General features: G+C 47.9%; 1 protein-coding gene across 1 annotated transcript in view; it reads left to right on the top strand.

Annotated features, from left to right (window-relative positions):
* The first annotated feature begins 7214 nt into the window (after positions 1 to 7214).
* The window catches only part of SLC5A2 (solute carrier family 5 member 2), a 116815-nt gene continuing 104437 nt past the window's right edge, over positions 7215 to 19592 (top strand). The window contains exon 1 of the mRNA XM_063430939.1: positions 7215 to 7348. Coding sequence (XP_063287009.1) covers positions 7220 to 7348 — 129 coding nt within the window. The 5' untranslated portion in view covers positions 7215 to 7219. The remainder of the gene's footprint in view (positions 7349 to 19592) is intronic.

Here is a 19592-nt window from a genome sequence, read left to right as displayed (position 1 = left end):
GTGTATTCCATCAGGTCCCATTGACTTATTTGTCTTTACTTTTGAGAGTTGAAATAGAACCTCTTCCTCTGTAAACTCACGTGTAATAAATGACTCATTTATCCTTTTTCTTAACTGAGACCCCTTTCCTTCATTTTCATCTCTAAATACCGAACAAAAACCTTCCTTCTTTTTTTTTTAATCTACTAATCCTTGTTTTACTTTTCTTTTCTCATTTATATATCTAAAAAAAGTTTTGTCCCCTGTGGCGGAACCAGCCCCGCCACTTGTGCCTGGAGAGGACTGCTTGCCAGCCTCTTGTCCTGCGACTATGGCCTGGGATGTATTGCCCTTCTAGGAAGTGATTTGGGCATGTTGTATTGTATTATGCTGCTACTGGCCCTTTAAGAACCATCTGGGGACATACTGTGGAGTTACTGGGTGGCCACCATTGCATGTATCAGAGGCACATGGTGAGAACAATGGATGGCGGCCATTTTAATTTACAGACATTGTTGTGACTTTTCTACACGGTGCCATCTCGCCGGTATTTGGTGCACAAAGACATTGTGCAGTAGTTTTAAACTATACAACAGGGGACACATTATACAGTAATTATTTTTCATATAGCTTGTATATGTTCTGCGGAATCTGCATTAAACTGTATCTTCCAAACTACTGAACTGATCTGGGTGAATTTGGGATATGTGGTTCACCCAGATCCCCCGGTTCTGAGGATATACTTTATGGGGTTATTGCATGTTTTGGGGTCCCTGTGATATGTTTTATAAAACTGTATTTCTCTGTCTGTGATAATTATATTACCCATTGTGTTCAGTAATCATATCACAGGCAGAGGGGAGGATTTTGTGTGGGAGTGTCTGTGTGTATTGTACGGATTGATTGGTTGTTCTGTAAAACCTTGTGGGCAGTACTAGGTTTGTGGATTGGGAGTAAAAGAGGCTGTATGTGCCAGTACAGTCAGTTCTGCTTGACCCTCAAAACGAAGTGTCGTCTCGTTTTTGGGGGAATTGGATTGTATGCTGATTGCCAGGAGTGTAAGCTGATTGCATGCTTTTCCTGTTCAGCTGTTTACAGGATTCACATGCTTGAGAACATTTGCATGCTTCTCTGGTTCGGTGGTTGTGGTGTCTGCTGCAGTGCTTAGAGTCCTCAGGAAGCACTAGGAGCATCCTTCAACAGAGGTACCCAGTCGGGGAGCCCGTCGATCCGTTACATTGGTGGCAAGCGGTGGGATATGCCCAGCGGTAGAGTGAGTTACAGGGAGCCAAAGGTGCCGTCCTTCCTCCCCAGCGGCAGTGTGTGTTACAGGGAGCTGAAGGTGTCGTCCTTCCTCCCCAGCAGCAGTGTGTGTTACAGGGAGCTGAAGGTCCGTCCTTCCTCCCCAGCGGCAGTGTGTGTTACAGGGAGCTGAAGGTCCGTCCTTCCTCCCCAGTGGCAGTGTGAGTTACAGGGAGCCAAAGGTGTCGTCCTTCCTCCCCAGCAGCAGTGTGTGTTACAGGGAGCTGAAGGTCCGTCCTTCCTCCCCAGCGGCAGTGTGTGTTACAGGGAGCTGAAGGTCCGTCCTTCCTCCCCAGTGGCAGTGTGAGTTACAGGGAGCCAAAGGTGTCGTCCTTCCTCCTCAGCAGCAGTGTGTGTTACAGGGAGCTGAAGGTCCGTCCTTCCTCCCCAGCGGCAGTGTGAGTTACAGGGAGCCAAAGGTGTCGTCCTTCCTCCCCAGCAGCAGTGTGTGTTACAGGGAGCTGAAGGTGCCGTCGGTCTCGCACCCCAGCAGCAGGACAAAATATTGAAAGGGGAGACATTCGGTCCACCCCTCCACCAGCAGAGAGGAACCTGCTACCCCCTCTCCCCAGCGGCTGAAAGTGTTCCAGGGAGAGGAGTCGGTGACCCCAGCGGCAACTTAGTTCACAAAGGGGAGACCCTATTCTCCCAGATGGGGCAGATGAGGCAGTCGGTCTCGCCCCACAGCAGCAGGTCAATATATTGAAAGGGGAGACAGTCTGTCCCCCCCCCTCCACCAGCAGAGGGAGAGTCAGGGAGAGGAGCTTGTTACCCCCTCTCCCCAGCGACAGAAAGTGGGTAAGGGAGAGGAGCTTGTTACCCCCTCTCCCCAGCGACAGAAAGTGGGTAAGGGAGAGGAACTTGTTACCCCCTCTCCCCAGCGGCAGCCTAGTCCACCAAGAGGAGATGATAAGCAGATGGGACCGTGGTCTCTGCACATGCCTCACAGGGGCTAGGGACGGTCGGAGTTTAGAATATGTGTGCTCCTGGCACAAGTAGCTATTTTTGTTTTCCAATTCACATCAGGAAGATTAAAGTCACCCATGATGATAACTTCCCCCTTCATTGTCATTTTAGCTATTTCTTCAACTAGTAGATTATCTAACTCTTCAATTTGTCCTGGGGGCCTATAAATCACACCTACACGAGTTACTGTGTGATTACCAAATTCTAACGTAACCCAAACGGACTCTATGTTCGCCTCACTAACCTTTATTAGGCTAGATTTTATGCTATCCTTCACATACAGGGCCACCCCTCCCCCTTTCTTGCCTTCCCTGTCTTTTCTATATAAAGAGTACCCTGGTATTGCTATGTCCCCGTTATTTTTCTCATTATACCATGTCTCAGTAACAGCGACTAAATCTACACTATCAGTGGCCATTATTGCCACAAGTTCATCGATCTTATTCCCTAAACTGCGAGCATTTGTAGACATGACTCTAAGCTTATCATTTTTTAACACACTTGCTACAGGCACCTTCTGTCCTTGTTTGGGGGGACAATTGGATTGATGTTTTATCACCCTTTTGCCCGGACCACAAGCTCCCACAAACTCCTGGGATCGCAAGCAACCCGCAACTGGCAACCAAAATGGCGGCCGCCACCCACGATCCGGGGCCTACACTCACCAAGTCTCCACAAGCGGAACCAATAGGTGGGATCCCCCATGAGGACAAGATAAAAGCGGCATTTGACCGATTTTGGGAGCGGCTATGGGCCACGCTGGCACGGACCCAAACAGCCGAAACAGCCGTGCGGCAGCCAAGCACCCCCCCTGCACATAAACCAGCTCTGAAAAGCACCACGGAGCCACTAAATGAGAAAAAGCATGTGAGCAGAGCAGGGGTTGCCCCCCGACCCTTAGGTGGCAGACCACGCATCAGACCCCACCTACCCGGGCCTCGACGCGGGCGGAGGACCCACACGCAGGGCCCACCGCTGCTTAAACTAAAGAGACACACCTGGAGGGGCAACCGTCGGCCGGCTAGCGCACCACAAGCGAGGGAACAGAGGCGAAGGCCTCGTAAAGCGTCCGGACGCAACTCTGACCAGGGGTCGCACTCAGCTCCTGACAAGCGACGGAGACCACCAATAGCACCCAAAGCAGCACCTACATCAGCAAATCTGTTGAAGCAGCTGAACCACCTGAAGGTGACCTCCAACCACAATCCGCTGAACACCCGCTATGAGAATAGCACACAACAAAGAGATCGGGAGCCAAGACAGGGAATGGGGTGAACTCCTACCAAGGTTTGCCTGGGCATATCAGTGACTATCATGCTTTTACCACCTGACCGATCTGCCCCGGCCCGAGCCAGAATTGTCTGTGCCAAATCACATGCTAATTCGACCTCATTGGACTTCCTTTACAACCCTGATGGTACCGAGTTCTGCCCGACCTGAACAGTAAAGCTTAATGTTTAAATGTCCAATGTTAAATGTTTATGTTTCACTACACTCACCCTTTAATCTACCAGGCAAGCCTGCCTACGCTACCGTACCCCTAGCTTAAGCCACCCGGTGGAGCGGAGCTTAGCCCTAACACTCGACACACTAGCCCAACAAAATACAAGCAGTGGACACCATCAACCAACACTACACATATCAGGAAACTCACTCTACCATTGGAAAACCTGACAGCTGACCAGTTCTCAACTCAAGCTTTTGAACCAGCAACGTTCCACACACAAAACTTACACATAAGCTATTGGTAACAGTGTCGATCCCTCATATAAATATAAAAAAAGTGCTAGCATCAACATGTACCTGTCAGGATCATCAGTGGGTTTTACACAATATTGTGCATTTGGGTCTGGCTGGGATCGAACCTGAGTTTCCTGCATCCCAGTCAGGATCCTTACATTGGGCTCCACGCATCTTTGACTGTTTCTACATGTCCTTGGTATCGTGTAGTCTGAGCCTGTTTGCCTGGGATTTGCACACCTGTTCCTGGTTCCATGATTATTGCTTGAGACTCCCTATTTAAACCCCGCAAGTCTGGTTCTCGTTGTCAGATCGTGTTTCCTGTTCCGTTTGGTTTCACTGCTATTCATCTGACTCCTGGTTTTGATCTCCTGCTCGTCTACTGTTTTGCCTGATTGCCGCCTGTCCTGACTTCAGATTCTGTTACTGACTACCCTTCTGGATTTCCCTTGTCTGTACTGCGTTCCAGGAAGCACTGGTTATTTCAGCCCCAGTGCACTGTGTCACACCCTTGGGGATTTCTGTCCCGAGTCCCCTCGGTCTGTGCCGAATTGCAAAGGGTGCCTTAACTCTGTGTGCCGGACTCCCACTCCAGGTAAGATCCCTGACAGTACCCCACTGTAATACTTGTTATTGATAGTATGTGGAATGCCGTTGGGGTACCACATACACGTTGTGATATATTTATGCACTGAAAAATAAAGAATTATAAAAAAGTTACTTTTTAAGTTTACAATTTTCTTCGGCAAATTATACACAGGTAGAATGGCATTTTTTTCTTTCTTTTGTTTATTCCCTATGACACTACATTAAGTTGCAGTGGTTCTTGTACTTGGTTTGTCTCTTAAATGGTTACTCCATGACCATGATCTTACGTGTTCCCAGATTGCACCGCTGAAATCTATAATGAATGCGGCGGCGAGGCTCATTTTCTTGTCGCACGCACCTCCCACGCCACCCCCCTCTGTCAGTCCCTGCATTGGCTCCCAGTTAGATATAGGGCTCAATTTAAGATTCTGGTGCTTGCTTACAAGTCCCTACATAATGCAGCTTCCACCTACCTATCCTCCCTAATAAACAGTATGTCCCGTCGAGGCCCCTGCGCTCTGCCAAAGACCTACGTATATCCTCTGTCCGTACTCCCACATCTGATGCTCACCTCCAAGACTTCTCCAGGGCTGCATATTTTCTGTGGAACTCCCTTCCCTTCTCCGTTACACCCAGTCTCCACTCCTTCAAAAAATCTTTGAAAACACACTTCTTCAGGAAAGCACATCATTTAAACTGTAAGCGGGTTTTCATTCCCCCTTTCCCCATGACTCCTCTCCTGCAACTGACAAAAATAACCCAAGTTCTCAGTGAATACTTTTCTAGCAACCTTTTGTGTCAATTTACCCCACTCCCTCTAGCATGTGTAAGCTCATTGAGCAGGGACCTCAATGTTGGGGGGGGGGGGGGGGACAATCTAAGAACCTCTGGTTGACGGACAGGAACCTGCTTCCCTCAAAGCGCTTTGAGAACAAGTAAGGAGACACACACACAAGGTAGCTGTTTCCAAACGAGTTCTTCGGTTTATAAATACAACATAATATTTATACAGCAAAAGTAGCGAGCGATTGCGTGGGCTGGTTTCTAACATTGCTGCATACAGCTTGTCCCGTTCGCACATAGGAAATGCGACAATTGCAAGCTTGTCCTGTAAGCACATTCCAGAGAGAGTGAATTACAGTTTCAGCCTAAAATTTCAAACTGTTTTGCTTCTACACGCATGGATTCACCCTTCATTCAACCCCTCTGTTCCTGTGCGTTGATTTGTCTGGTTACAATTACGTGTCTGTTAGTCCACCCATTGTACAATAATAATAATAATAATCATGATAAGGTGATTGAAGTGGTCATGGTGCTCCTCGGCTGGCACATGTCAATTCTGAACATATGTCATCTGACACGCTCAGCCAATGAAGGCAATAGCATCGGCATTGGGCTTCTGTAGTTGTCCATCACCAGGGATGAGTGGAGCCCGACGGAGAACTGCTAACATGTTATTTGTCCTTTTAACGGGAACCAGCCAGGGTATTACTCTCACCACTGTAGCAGTTACAATGCTTGGAGTAAACGAGGAGGGAGATAAAATAAACATCCTTCAAATAAATACATTTTAAAAAACTGGATAGGGCAAACTACAGTAAAACATTTTATACAGTGACCGAGAGGGCTATTTGACAACTAGCCAGAGACTTCCTTTCTTGTATGTTAAAAGATTCAGTCTAAGATTGGAATCTAGATACATGGACTCGGTTTCAGGGGAGTCAAGAGTTCTAGAACCCATTTGTTTAATATTTTTGTGGTTACTCTGGCTGATTGATCAGTAGAGAGAAGTAGATAGTGACATAGTTACAAGGCATTCTGAGCTCTGGTGATTATACTATGTGAAATAATTTGTGTTATCGTCTGTCCTCCAAAATTAATATCTCCAGTGAGACAAAGAAAAAGACTGTTGTTAAAGTCAAATTCGTTTCCCAAGCTTTCAACATATTTGTCAGATTGTCCACAGGAAAGTGGACGCCTGTCTATTGGCCAAGCACTTCAGAGGTGCCAGAACGTAATGTGTAAAGTTATTTAGGATAATGTTACAGTGGTCATGGCTCCATAATCTGAGCTCCAGGTCCAGTTAGTTGGGTTCCTGGGTTTGTTGTCCCTGTTGGTGGCTGGTGGCTGATTACTCAAACAGACCCGCAGGAAATCCACAGGTTGTCACAGTATTTTAGCTGAGGGTCATTGTGCTAGTGGGATTGGAGCCCCTGCAACCCCTTAGATTAGTTTCACTGGGGCGCAACCGCGCAAGAGAGTTGGGGTTAAGCAAGTGCCAAGGGCCATGAGTGGCAGGAGAGGTGAGGTACAGTGAGGTACAGTGGTTCATCAACTAAATTATTGAGGTATCTGCGGGATGATACCCCTAGAACAACTTTTGGTTAAGCTGGGTCTGGGAGTATGTTCTGCAGATCTCTGGATATGTGAGATGCTCTGCAGGTATTAGGGTCGCTGGATATGTGAGATGCTCTGCAGGTCTGTGGGTCGGTGGATGCACAATGGGATGTTTCTCACAGATGTGGTTGAGAACTCAGCAAGTTAATGATTATTTTAGGCTTGTTCCCCATTAACTCAGAGATCTGGATAAAATAAAAGGAATAATATCTGAGTGGGACTCAGTGTAAGAGAGATAAGAAGAGACATGACATCTACCAGACCACCAGAGACTTCCTCCTTCACCCCTGGGGGAGCCACAGCCCCCATCAGTAACCCAGCAGATATTGGGGTGATTGTGGGGTACTTCCTCATAGTCATTGGAGTGGGACTTTGGGTGAGTATTTAGGAACCAGATACAGTGCAAGTAATTACTATAAAAAATAATATGCAATGCTCTGCAAAATAGTCCCTGCTCTCCAGGTGTCATTTCTACATTCTGTGTAATAGTCTGCAGGGTGATCACTGCTTGTTAGTGATTATAGTTACTGTGTAATACTCTGCAGGGTGATCACTGCTTGTTAGTGATTATAGTTACTGTGTAATACTCTGCAGGGTGATCACTGCTTGTTAGGGGTTATAGTTACTGTGTAATAGTCTGCAGGGTGATCACTGCTTGTAAGTGATTATAGTTACTGTGTAATACTCTGCAGGGTGATCACTGCTTGTTAGTGATTATAGTTACTGTGTAATACTCTGCAGGGTGCTCTCTGCTTGTTAGTGATTATAGTTACTGTGTAATACTCTGCAGGGGGCTCTCTGATTGTTAGTGATTATGTTGCTGTGTAATACTCTGCAGGGTAATCTCTGCTTGTTAGTGATTATGTTGCTGTGTAATACTCTGCAGGGGGCTCTCTGATTGTTAGTGATTATAGTTACTGTGTAATACTCTGCAGGGTAATCTCTGCTTGTTAGTGATTATGTTGCTGTGTAATACTCTGCAGGGGGCTCTCTGATTGTTAGTGATTATGTTGCTGTGTAATACTCTGCAGGGTGATCTCTGCTTGTTAGTGATTATAGTTACTGTGTAATACTCTGCTGGGTAATCTCTGCTTGTTAGTGATTATAGTTACTGTGTAATACTCTGCAGGGTGATCACTGCTTGTTATTGATTATAGTTACTGTGTAATACTCTGCAGGGTGATCACTGCTTGTTATTGATTATAGTTACTGTGTAATACTCTGCAGGGTGATCACTGCTTGTTAGTGATTATAGTTACTGTGTTATACTCTGCAGGGTGATCTCTGCTTGTTAGTGATTATAGTTACTGTGTAATACTCTGTAGGGTGATCTCTGCTTGTTAGTGATTATAGTTACTATGTAATACTCTGCAGGGAGATCACTGCTTGTTAGTGATTATAGTTACTGTGTAATAGTCTGCAGGGTGATCACTGCTTGTTAGTGATTATAGTTACTATGTAATACTCTGCAGGGTGATCTCTGCTTGTTAGTGATTATAGTTACTGTGTAATACTCTGCAGGGTGATCACTGCTTGTTAGTGATTATAGTTACTGTGTAATACTCTGCAGGGTGATCACTGCTTGTTAGTGATTATAGTTACTGTGTAATACTCTGCAGGGTAATCTCTGCTTGTTAAGTGTTCTTGCATAGCAAGACCACTTAATATTATCTCACATATATATTATTATTATTATTATTATAGCCAAATTTGCCACCCTAACTCCTCCCACAGTTTTTACACTACATAGACATAAATATACCAAAACGTGCGGATTGTTCCCGATTGGATTTCTATTACTTTGTGGAACGTTCAGCCGAATGGTTCACGGAATATCGTAGTTCTTGTGGCGAAATTTGTCCCATAGGAATGAATGGCAAAGCTAGAGTGGGAGCTGGCAAAAGCTGAAAAATCAGGACATGATTTCTAAACTGCCACCACTCCCTCATTTTCAGGCCCACCTGCACAAATCTTATATCAAAACGTTCAGCTATCCCAGCTGCCACTAAAAATGTCCACGGCTAAGCCATAGTCCTGATAGTTTTCACAATACAATCATTTGTTTGCAACTCACGCCGTCCATTGACATACATTGAAACTCCTCTCTAGCCAGCTCAATCTTGAAGGGCAATATCTAAACTGCGACTGTGCCTTTATTTTTGATATTGCAGAGACATACTATGCATCAAAATGTAGGTTTGGGTCTTGGGAATCTCACAATATAAAGCTCTTCGCTATAGGATGTATAGTTTTTCAAATACGACCGTTTGAGACAGGGCTTTTTGTACACCTGCTAATGTTTTTATAAATGTATGCTTTAATGTAACTGTGAAGCACTTTGGGCAACAACGTTGCAATTAAATGTGCTATATAAATAAATAACAGTTACTCCGCCCACTCCAGCTGTAGACTACTGGTGGAGGCAAGAACACTTCACACAATTTCCCCAGAAATTGTAGCTTTTCTAGTTAAAAATTGTTTCCCTGAATATTATGTTTTTGCAAGTATTTATCCAGTTGTTTAAACATCTGTATGGACTCTGATAAAACCACTTCTTCAGGCACAGAATTCCACATCCTGATTGTTCATACAGTAAAAAACCTTTCCTTTGCCTTAGACAAAATCTTCTTTCTTCCAGTCTAAACGCATGACCTCGTGTCCTATGTAAAGTCCGGTTTGTGAATAGATTTCCAGACAATGATTTGTATTGGCCCCGGTTATATTTGTATAATGTTATCATATCCCCTCTCAGGCGTTGTTTATCCAAACTAAAGAGTTTTAAAATTAATGTTTCATCTTTATTTGGGGCCCTGTTTATTCTTTCTGTTCACAATTTATCATTAGAAAGTAACTTGGTGGGATTTTGCCCCCTATTCTACTTTTTGTATACGAGTTGTTGACTGGGTATTACCAAGGGGTGAGTTTAATTGGTCTCTATACATAAACAGTTAATGAGATTCTAATGGTATTTTAATCCATCCTTCGGTCTGACTATTTCTACACCTGGATGGACTTCCTATTTCAGGGTTTAATTGAACTGCCCCTTTTATGCTTTATGGTGTAGGCATGACACATAATAATGTAGATACAATTGCTATACTTCTCTAAGTCATGTCTGTCTGTTGACCCCAGCTTTAATGTATTTGATCTCCCTGTAGTTTTATGCCTATTAGACTCTTTCATAGGTTATGACCAACCTTTTGGGCTAGTGGCACTATGCGTGCATGTGCGCGGCATGGCTAGTGGCATTGTGTGTGTAGTGTGCTGTGCAATGCTCTGCAGGCTAATCTTTGTTCCATCTTATTACACGTGGCGTGCAATGCTCTGCAGGCTATTCTTTGTTCCATCTTATTACAAGTGGCGTGCAATGCTCTGCAGGCTAAGCTCTGTTCCATGTTATTACACGTTGCATGCAATGCTCTGCAGGCTAAGCTCTGTTCCATGTTATTATACGTTGCGTGCAATGCTCTGCAGGCTAAGCTCTGTTCCATGTTATTATACGTTGCGTGCAATGCTCTGCAGGCTAAGCTCTGTTCCATGTTATTATACGTTGCATGCAATGCTCTGTTCCATCTTATTATATGTTGCGTGCAATGCTCTGCAGGCTAAGCTCTTTTCGCCAGCTGTTTTTATATTATATGCTGTTAAGGCTTGTGATGGTCGACTGATTGCAGAACTAATTACCCTTTTACTTGGTGAAAGAATGTGCTTAATTTGTTCAAAATCTGCTGAATTTCCAGAAAGCTCGGTGCATGACGAGTTCAACAAGCTAAATCCATAATGAAAACTTTTACCTTCTGCTTAGCGAATGATTTTGCAAAGTGTGCTGACTTTCATCAAAATACAAAGAAAACGGGGCATGGTTTGGACGCCTGGCGAAGATGGCCGCATAGAGCTAGTGCTCTGCACCCCGGCGCTCACAAAAGCACAGTAACCAGCACTGGCCCCGACTTTGGGCCCGCAAAACTCACCCCAGACGCCCTGTGAGTGCGGTCGGACCGAAAGAACGGATGTCCAACCGCAGCCGCACGGGCGCGCCCGCAACCACAAGCCCTGGCACGGCGCACCCCACTGGGTCCCCCCGGATGGGAGACTCTCACCAGGAGGCATCCTCTAGTGCCATCCTGCATTCTCTTGCAGAAGTAAAAGGCTACCTAGCCACAGAAATTAAGAGAACTGCCGCGGAGGTCAAAGCCGAAATAGCCGCCATAGGGGCGCACACCACTCGAATCGAAAAACATCTGGGGACCGTGGTCTCAGCACATAACAAGGCCGCAACCCTTACAAACGCACTCTCTTCCAGGATCATTGATCTAGAGCTGGAACTGGAGGATATCTCCAATCGATCAAGGAGAAACAACTTGCGCATCCGAGGCCTGCCGGAAACGGTGGGAGACGCAGACCTAGAAGACACGCTAGTAGCCAACTTCAAACGCAGCCTCCCTGACATCCCAGATCACCTATGGCTGGTGGACAGGGTACACCGGGCTCTGAGGGCCCGTGGGCCGAAAAACAGCCCCCCCACGAGATGTCATCGTCAAATGGCACTACTATAAGACCAAAGAAGCCATACTGCGACACAGCAGGGTGGGGGCCTACGAGCATGAGGGGACCGTGCTACAACTCTACCAAGACGTGGCGCTGGCCACACTCCTTCGGAGGAAGGAATGGAAACCAGCAACGGCATACGTATTGCCTGGGGTTACCCCTTTAAGATTCTGGTCTTCAAGGGTCCAAGGCCGACGGTATTGTTACCGTCCACCGATGTTCCTGCCTTTCTCCGGGAGTTGGGCCTGGACCTGCCAGAGGACTTCCAAGCACCACTACGGCAGACAGAGGCCCTCTCCATGGTCACCGAGTCGGAGGAACCCTGAAACCCCTGGCGGGACTAACAAAGGGGCAGCGAACAAGGCATCGTATACATGGGAAGTATGGGGGCCCTCATCGATAGCAGGACATATCTGAACTGCATAAACATAAGTATATTTTCTTGGGCACCATGGGCTTCACAGGCATGTGTTTAGCTGATGGGGTGGGGGTGGAAGAGGGGACACGGTGCCCGGGGGGTGTTTGGGGAGGGGGGGTCTGTTTACAACTGAAGGGCCCAGTCAAAGTGATTTTGTCCATGCACTGTGCCATAAACAAGACTGGTAACCAGCAAGGGGTAGGCCGAGGTGCGGGCGCGGGGAACTGACATTCCTGCGCGACGCAGCGTGGCGCAAAGTGAAGTACCCCTTAGGTGGAGCAGTACGGGCTGGGGGGCGGGGACTCCTCACACTGCAGAGATGGCGCAGACGCCCACAGGGGTTGGGGCGGGGCCGTCGGGGAGTGGCGGAGGCTCTCGCGGGAATGGACCGGTATTGAGCGAAGACTGCCCCTCTCCTTCCTGCGCCCCCCCCCCCTCCCCTCTTCGCACCCTAATGCGGGCCCCAGCGGTTGGGGTTAATAAAATTACCTCTTTTGAGTGAGCGTTGCCAGGGTGCTATTCGGCTGGGCTCCCCCCCGTTTTGAGGTGATCCCCTCGACGCGGTGGTTGCCCACCCCCAGAGCTCCTGGCAAACTATAAGACCTGGAACTAAACTTTTAGTTTACCTAAGTTTACTTTCTGTTAGAGTTATTTTAGAATTCTTTAGTGGTATAAGGGACTACTTACACCGGTTGGCAGGTGTGTTATATTGTGGATCCGGCCTCAGCGGTCGGGGTCAACAAGGCTACCCATTTTACGAGTGCGTTGCCGGTGCTCTTTGGCTGGGTTCCCCCCCCCCCCGTTGTAGCGGATGACCCTGGGCTGTCCTACAAATTTCATGTGAATAACTGTATTCGTATACATTGCCAGTTTCCATGTGTTTTTAAAGAAGTGTATTCCTCTGATTGTTCGGTAGAATCATTCGAATAAAGTAGGGGAATGAAACTACCGAACAACCAGACCTCCCCTTTGTGAAGTGTGCCTTCAATTACCCGTGGCAACAATGTTGCAAGCGGGTAATTAACGAGCTATGCGGTAGGTCCTTTGTCTCCTGGTGGCCGCCATTCGTGAAACGAACACGTGGTGGCGGCCATTTTGCAAACTCCCGAACAGCGGTGTTTTGCCGTCGAGTGTCTGGAACCCAAATCGGACACTTGACTAGGCGAACACCGCTGAGACCTCCACCAGCCCGGTCCGTACGGTTCCAAACTACCGAACGGCCCCTCGTTCGGTGGACAGAAACAACCGAACGAGGGGATTCCTGTGAACCCTATCTAATCTCTGTACCTTTAGTCGTTTGTGTAAAGTTTTCCCTTATATGGTGACCGACCGCAGGGCCCATCGCATGGAACCCAATTCGGCTGTTACATCCAGCGCGGTCGGTCTTTTTATTACCTCCATAAATTTCCCGAACCCCTGGTCCGATCTGGGTGATTTTTAGATATGTTACTCACCCAGATCAGTGCTATCAGGGGATGTGCCATTTAAAGGGGTACCCCTAGGTTTAGGGGTACATCCAGGAACTGGGGGAATCTGAGTACAGTGTAAAGGGGATTATGATGTAAGCTGAGGGGAGGAGATGTGTGGGAGGTTACTAATCCCAGATTGGATACTGTACTAATTGTTGAAAACTCCTCCCTTGCATGGGAGCATGCTTTATAAGGCACTGTGGAATAAAGATTGTCAGTTCTGCTCCTGAAACTGTGTGTCGTCCAGTTATTGGGATTGCTGTTGGGACACTGCTGTATCACTTTACCTGCTGGAAGCCTTGCTTGTGGATTTACAATTGCCTTGTTCCTGAGTCTCACTTGGATTATAAGCGGAGATAACCTGGAGAATATTGTACCTCTGCTACACCCGTCTTGGGCAGATCCCCTCGGCGCGGTGGTTGCCCACCCCTGGAGCTCCTGGCAAACCATAAGACCAGGAACAACACTTTTGGTTTACTTTAGTTTACTTTATTTTAGAGTTATTTAAGAGTCTCTAAGTGTAACAAGAGACTGCTTGCACCGGTTGGCTGGTGCGGTGTTTGTGAACCCGGCCTCAACGGCTGGGGCTGAAAGGGCTACCCATTTAAAGGAGCGTTGCCGGGGGGCTCTTTGGCTGGGTTTCCCCCCCGTTTCGGGGTTCTCCCCTCGATGCGGTGGTTGCCCACCCCTGGAGCGCCTGGCAAACTATAAGACCTGGAACTAATCTTTGTTCTATCTTAGAGCTATTTTAGAGTTACCTTTATTTTAGAGTTATCTTAGTGTTTATGTACCAGGTGACCACTAACCCCAATTGACTGGTGTACTGTACTGTGCATCCGACCCCAGCAGTTGGGGGGCCGACACCTACTTGTTCTACGTGAGAGTTGCCGGGTGCTCTTGGGCTGGGCTCCCCCCCCCCCTGTTGCGGGGTGCCCCCTCGACGTGGTGGCTACCCACCCCTGGAGCTCCTGGCAAACTATAAGACCTGGAACTAAACTTTACTAATTATCTTAGAGTTGATAAGAGCAACCAGAGACTAAATACACCAGTTGGTTGGAGGGCTACACTGTGAATTGTGAATTTTGTTTTTCGAACACTGTTTTCTGAGAGAGACTATTCTATCCTACACTAAACACCCAGAAACAGGGAATTCTTACCCAATAGGAATTGGCTTAGTAACACACACAGGACAGTACTGATCACTCTCTCTCTTGGATTTTTCCCCTTTTATTTTAGTTGGTCGTAGCCTTCAATCTCCACACCCCTGATCCCCCTCGCCCCCCCAACTCCCCCCTACCAGCTACACCACCCCTGACCCACTGCTGGGGACTGCCATAGCAGCTGACCCCGTAGCTGACACACACTTACAGAAGTAGGGCCCACAAAAAAAAAAAAGCCGCACATCTACAACAAATGGAACTTAAACTGACATCCCTGAACGTAAACGGACTTAACAGCCCAAAAAAGCGTAGACTCCTGTTTCGTGAGCTTAGGCGACAAAAATCTGACATTGTGTACATACAGGAAACCCATCTACCCAGTACGATGGGAATACATCTCACAAATCGGGTATATACCACTCGCCATAACCCATACACATACTGACAAAGAAGGCCGGTACGTGGTCCTGACGGGTACGATCCACTCCAACACATACTATTTGATCAATGTATATGCACCTAACACCGCCAACAGGGACTTTTGGACAGACCTGGAAACACTGGTCCTGACACTACCCAGAGGGATCATGATATTGGGAGGAGACCTAAACGCTGTGCCATGCCCAGCAACTGATAGGGGTGGGGGCCTTAATCTTCCACGATCCCACAACAAAGGCAGTCAGGATAAACTCCTGAACACCTTTCTCACTCACACAGGGTTGCTGGACCCATGGAGGATCCAGCACCCTAGCGTCCGGGATTACACATTTTACTCGGCGGCGCACGCCACCTACTCCCGTATAGATATGTTCCTGGTAAACCCAGCGGGTATGCCATGGATCAAAGCAGCTGAGATAAATCTAATCTCATGGTCAGACCACGCCGACATAGCACTCACCATCAAACTGCCAGGCCCACACGCACCTTGGAAATGGTGTCTGAACGCCTCCCTACTCAGAGACCCCCACACAAAGGAGCTTATTCAAACGGAATTAACACGCTACTTTCAAGACAATGACACCCCTGACATATCTCCCACCACACTCTGGGCAGCCCATAAACCTGTGCTCAGGGGACTGTTGATCAAAACAGCCACCCACATCAAACGGAAAAAACAAGAAAAGCTGTCAGACCTGCAGAAACAACTGCGCAAATCTGAAATGCAAAACAAACACCAGGCCACCCCACGCACGGCTCGGGAACTGACAGACATTAGACGACAACTCAGAGAGTTGATGTTGGACGAAGTTAGCAGGGACATGACCCGTACTAAACGCCTGTACTATGAAAAGTCCAATAAAATGGATACACTGCTAGCACGAGCTCTCAGGCCCAAACGAACACATGCTAATATCACAGTCATCAAAGATAACATGGGACGGATATTAAATAGCCCAGGGGACATTAGCACCGAATTCACCAAATTTTCCACCCAAGTCTATAACCACTCCCCAGCACTCACGAGCACGAACAAAGCACACGTGGACCAAGTCACAAACTTTTTACAGAGCACTAAGCTGCCATAGTCAGATGGCTCCTATTATAAAGCGTTTAAAGAACAGCTGATCCCCTATCTAGCCAACATGTGCAAAACATGGACAGAAGACGATTCACCTAACACCGACCTATCCACAGCAGACATAGCCCTAATCCCCAAACCAGACCGAGATAACACAAATGTGGCCAACCACCGCCCCATTTCCCTCATCAACTTTGATCTCAAAATCTATGCGAAGATACTAGCCACCAGACTCAATACTATCCTACTTAAGCTAGTGCATGCAGACCAGGTGGGTTTTGTCCCCAACAGGCAACTTTACGGGAACACGAGACGAGCCGCCGACCTGATGTGGTGGGCCAACAGGACGCGAACGCCTTCTCTGGTCCTCTCACTGGACGCGGAGAAGGCTTTCGATAGAATCCAATGGCCATACATGTTTGCCCTTCTCGAGGAAATGCACCTTCCCCCTATGTTCATAAAGGCGGTTCGAGCGCTATACACGGCCCCAAGAGCTCAGATACTAATCCCAGGTGCCCAGCAGCTCCCATTTGACCTTAAGAATGGTACTCGTCAGGGGTGCCCACTCTCCCCCCTCCTCTTCGTCATGGCCCTAGAGACCCTGCTACACCAACTAAGAACGGACAGCAGAGTGAAGGGCATAAAAATAGCATACGAGGAGTTCAAGGTCTCTGCATATGCGGATGATATCTTGCTCACCCTTACAACTCCCAGAGAAACAGTCCCCCAGGTCCTCGATATTCTAGACACGTACCAGCCAGTGTCTGGATACAGAATTAACATGACAAATCTGTCGGCATGCCTATAGGGCTCCCGGACGCTGACATACAGTGGCTGAAGCACACCACAGCCCTTAGACTCCACACACAGCCCATTAAATATCTGGGTATCAAACTCACACAACACCACGCTGACCTGTACGCTGAAACCAACGACTAATCCAAGCCCTATGTAAAGATTTCGACAGGTGGCATGAGAAGCCCATCTCGTGGCTGGGTAGGTTACATGCTATAAAAATTAACTTGCTCCCGCGCCTTCTCTTCATTTTCCAGGCCCTACCGGTGGCAGTGACAAAAACGGGCCTTAAACCATTACAAACAGCAATAGACAACTTCATTTGGGCAGGTAAGACACAGGATAGCAAGACACACGTTATATGCCCCCAAGAGTAGGGGAGGCCTTGGGCTCCCGAACTTACACCAGTACTACCTGGCAGCACAACTAGCACAAATTGTAGAGTGGCACTCGCCCCCAGATACGCACAGATGGGTGGACATAGAAACACTCCTCATGAGCACAGACCTGCCTCTGTATTGGATATGGGTACCAAAACCTGACCGCCCGGAGTTGAGAACCACCTGCCCTGCCATCCTGAACTCGGTACGAATCTGGAACACTACAGCACACAAGTATGCCCTTACGCACCCCGTCTCACCTTTTACACCATATCTTCGAAACAAAGCTTTCCCCCCAGGCATGACCCCTCAAGATTTCCAGGGCATTGAGGACACGGGTATACAATGGTACAATCAGCTATTCCAAGACGACACATTCCATACCTTTGACAATTTAAAATCCCGGGCCCAACTGACCAATAAGGACTATTTTAGATACCTACAATTAAGGGACTATGCGAACAAACCACACATACTTAAAGCGGCCAAAACAAAGCCCACGTTTTATGAAGCGCTCTGCCTCTCAGACGGACCGCGTGCCGGCCTTATCACACGATTATATGAGCAGATTACCGCACCCACAAAGGACTCACAGATACCCTCCTACATATCACAATGGGAAGAACTCCAGCTAACACTAGACAGTGGGGACTGGCAAGACATATGGGAGGCAGCGACCAAATTCTCAATATGTGTCATTCACCAAGAGCAATGTTACAAAACAATTATGAGGTGGTACACCACCCCAGTCAAGCTCCACCGCATGGGTAAAACTCCATCTGACGTATGCTGGAGGGGTTGTGGGGAAAAGGGCACATATTTGCACATGTGGTGGACTTGCCCACAGGTCACCCGATACTGGAACGACATAGCCCACCTTCTGACTGATGTTCTGAAAAAAACAATCCAACCTGACCCCTGGACCTGTTTACTAGCTAGACCACTCGACAATCTCCCCAACAAGGAACAAAAACTCTTAAACAAAATCAATTTGGCTGCCAGATGCGCTTTAGCGCAGATGTGGCTTCAAATAGACACCCCGCACATGGACCGCGTAATTGGAAACATCAAAGAAGCCTTTCTGATGGACAAGCTCACGGCTCAGGTGCGCGACACATATACAAAATTTCTCAAGATCTGCGAACCGTGGGAGGACTACACTGACTCACAAACAGTGCCTTAACCCCCCCTTAGGTGACTCAACAGATGACCCGCAGGGACAGACCCTTTCTTTCCCCCAGCAGTGGGTCCCACACCCCACACCTTGCCCACACCTTGTTAGAGAGAGGGAAGATGTGGAAAGTGCTCCTGCAGTCCGCTGGGCCCCCTCTGCAAATACAGGGAGCCGGGGTGGGAGGGGGGGTTTGGCTGCACATATATATAGCGATCATCGCTATATACATGTGCAGAGAGTAATTGTGGGGCCCTGGACTGCCAAAGCAGTCATGGTTGTCACCCCCTGATGGCGGCCCTGCCCAGGGAACCCAGCATGGGAAAGGGCTTTGTCCCTTTGTCCCTGAAAGTCCACCACCCAACCACAGGGTTTCCCACATCCGGGGACTGGGGTCTTCATACCATGAGCCTTTGTACCTGGGAGATCAAGCGTGGGAAAAAAGGACAGTCCCTTTGTCTCCCAGGCACAGAGAGTCTGCCCGCAGGAAAAGAGCTGGTCTTTGTCCCAGCGGGCACCGCAATGCCTGCCAAACTCGCCAGAAGTGCCCACACCAATCTCCTGGATGCGAATGCTCCCCCTGGACGGCATTAGTCTGTATGAAATGGCAGCCACCCAGGGGAGCAATTATTAATTACTTCCCTTGCGGTTTCACACGTATGTTGCAAGTGCGAACGTTCTGATTAATTGGTGTGCATGTTCTAATGGGCACTGGGGAGGTCCTCATTTGGGAAACTAATGAGTCGGGAAACAATCCATGAACGCTCCCCCTGCCTGGCGTTCGTCTGCACCAATGGCGGCCAGCCAGCAGAGTGCTCATTAATTGCTTCCCTTGAGTCTTGACACCATGTTGGGAGGTGTGAATGTTCTAAACTAACATTCTAAATCGGGTATCGGGGTGGTCCCCGTTTGGGAGGCGAATTAATTCCCTTAGTGGAAGCACTTCTGAACGGCGAGTGAGCAGAAGTCATGAAAAGATGGGGAAACACACATAATAACAGACAGGCAATTCACGGACAGACAGCGGTCCCCCCACACTATAATAACCGCAATACGACCAATCATCTCATCATCTTTCGGCATGGACTATAAATAACAGCGATCCAACCAATCATCTCTCAGCATAGACTACAAATAACAGCAATCCGACTAATCATCTC

This window comes from Pelobates fuscus, chromosome 8 (genome assembly GCF_036172605.1).
Source record: "Pelobates fuscus isolate aPelFus1 chromosome 8, aPelFus1.pri, whole genome shotgun sequence".
Lineage (NCBI taxonomy): Eukaryota > Metazoa > Chordata > Amphibia > Anura > Pelobatidae > Pelobates > Pelobates fuscus.
Note: the sequence above shows the minus strand (reverse complement) of the source record. Positions and strands in the feature narration are given on the sequence as shown.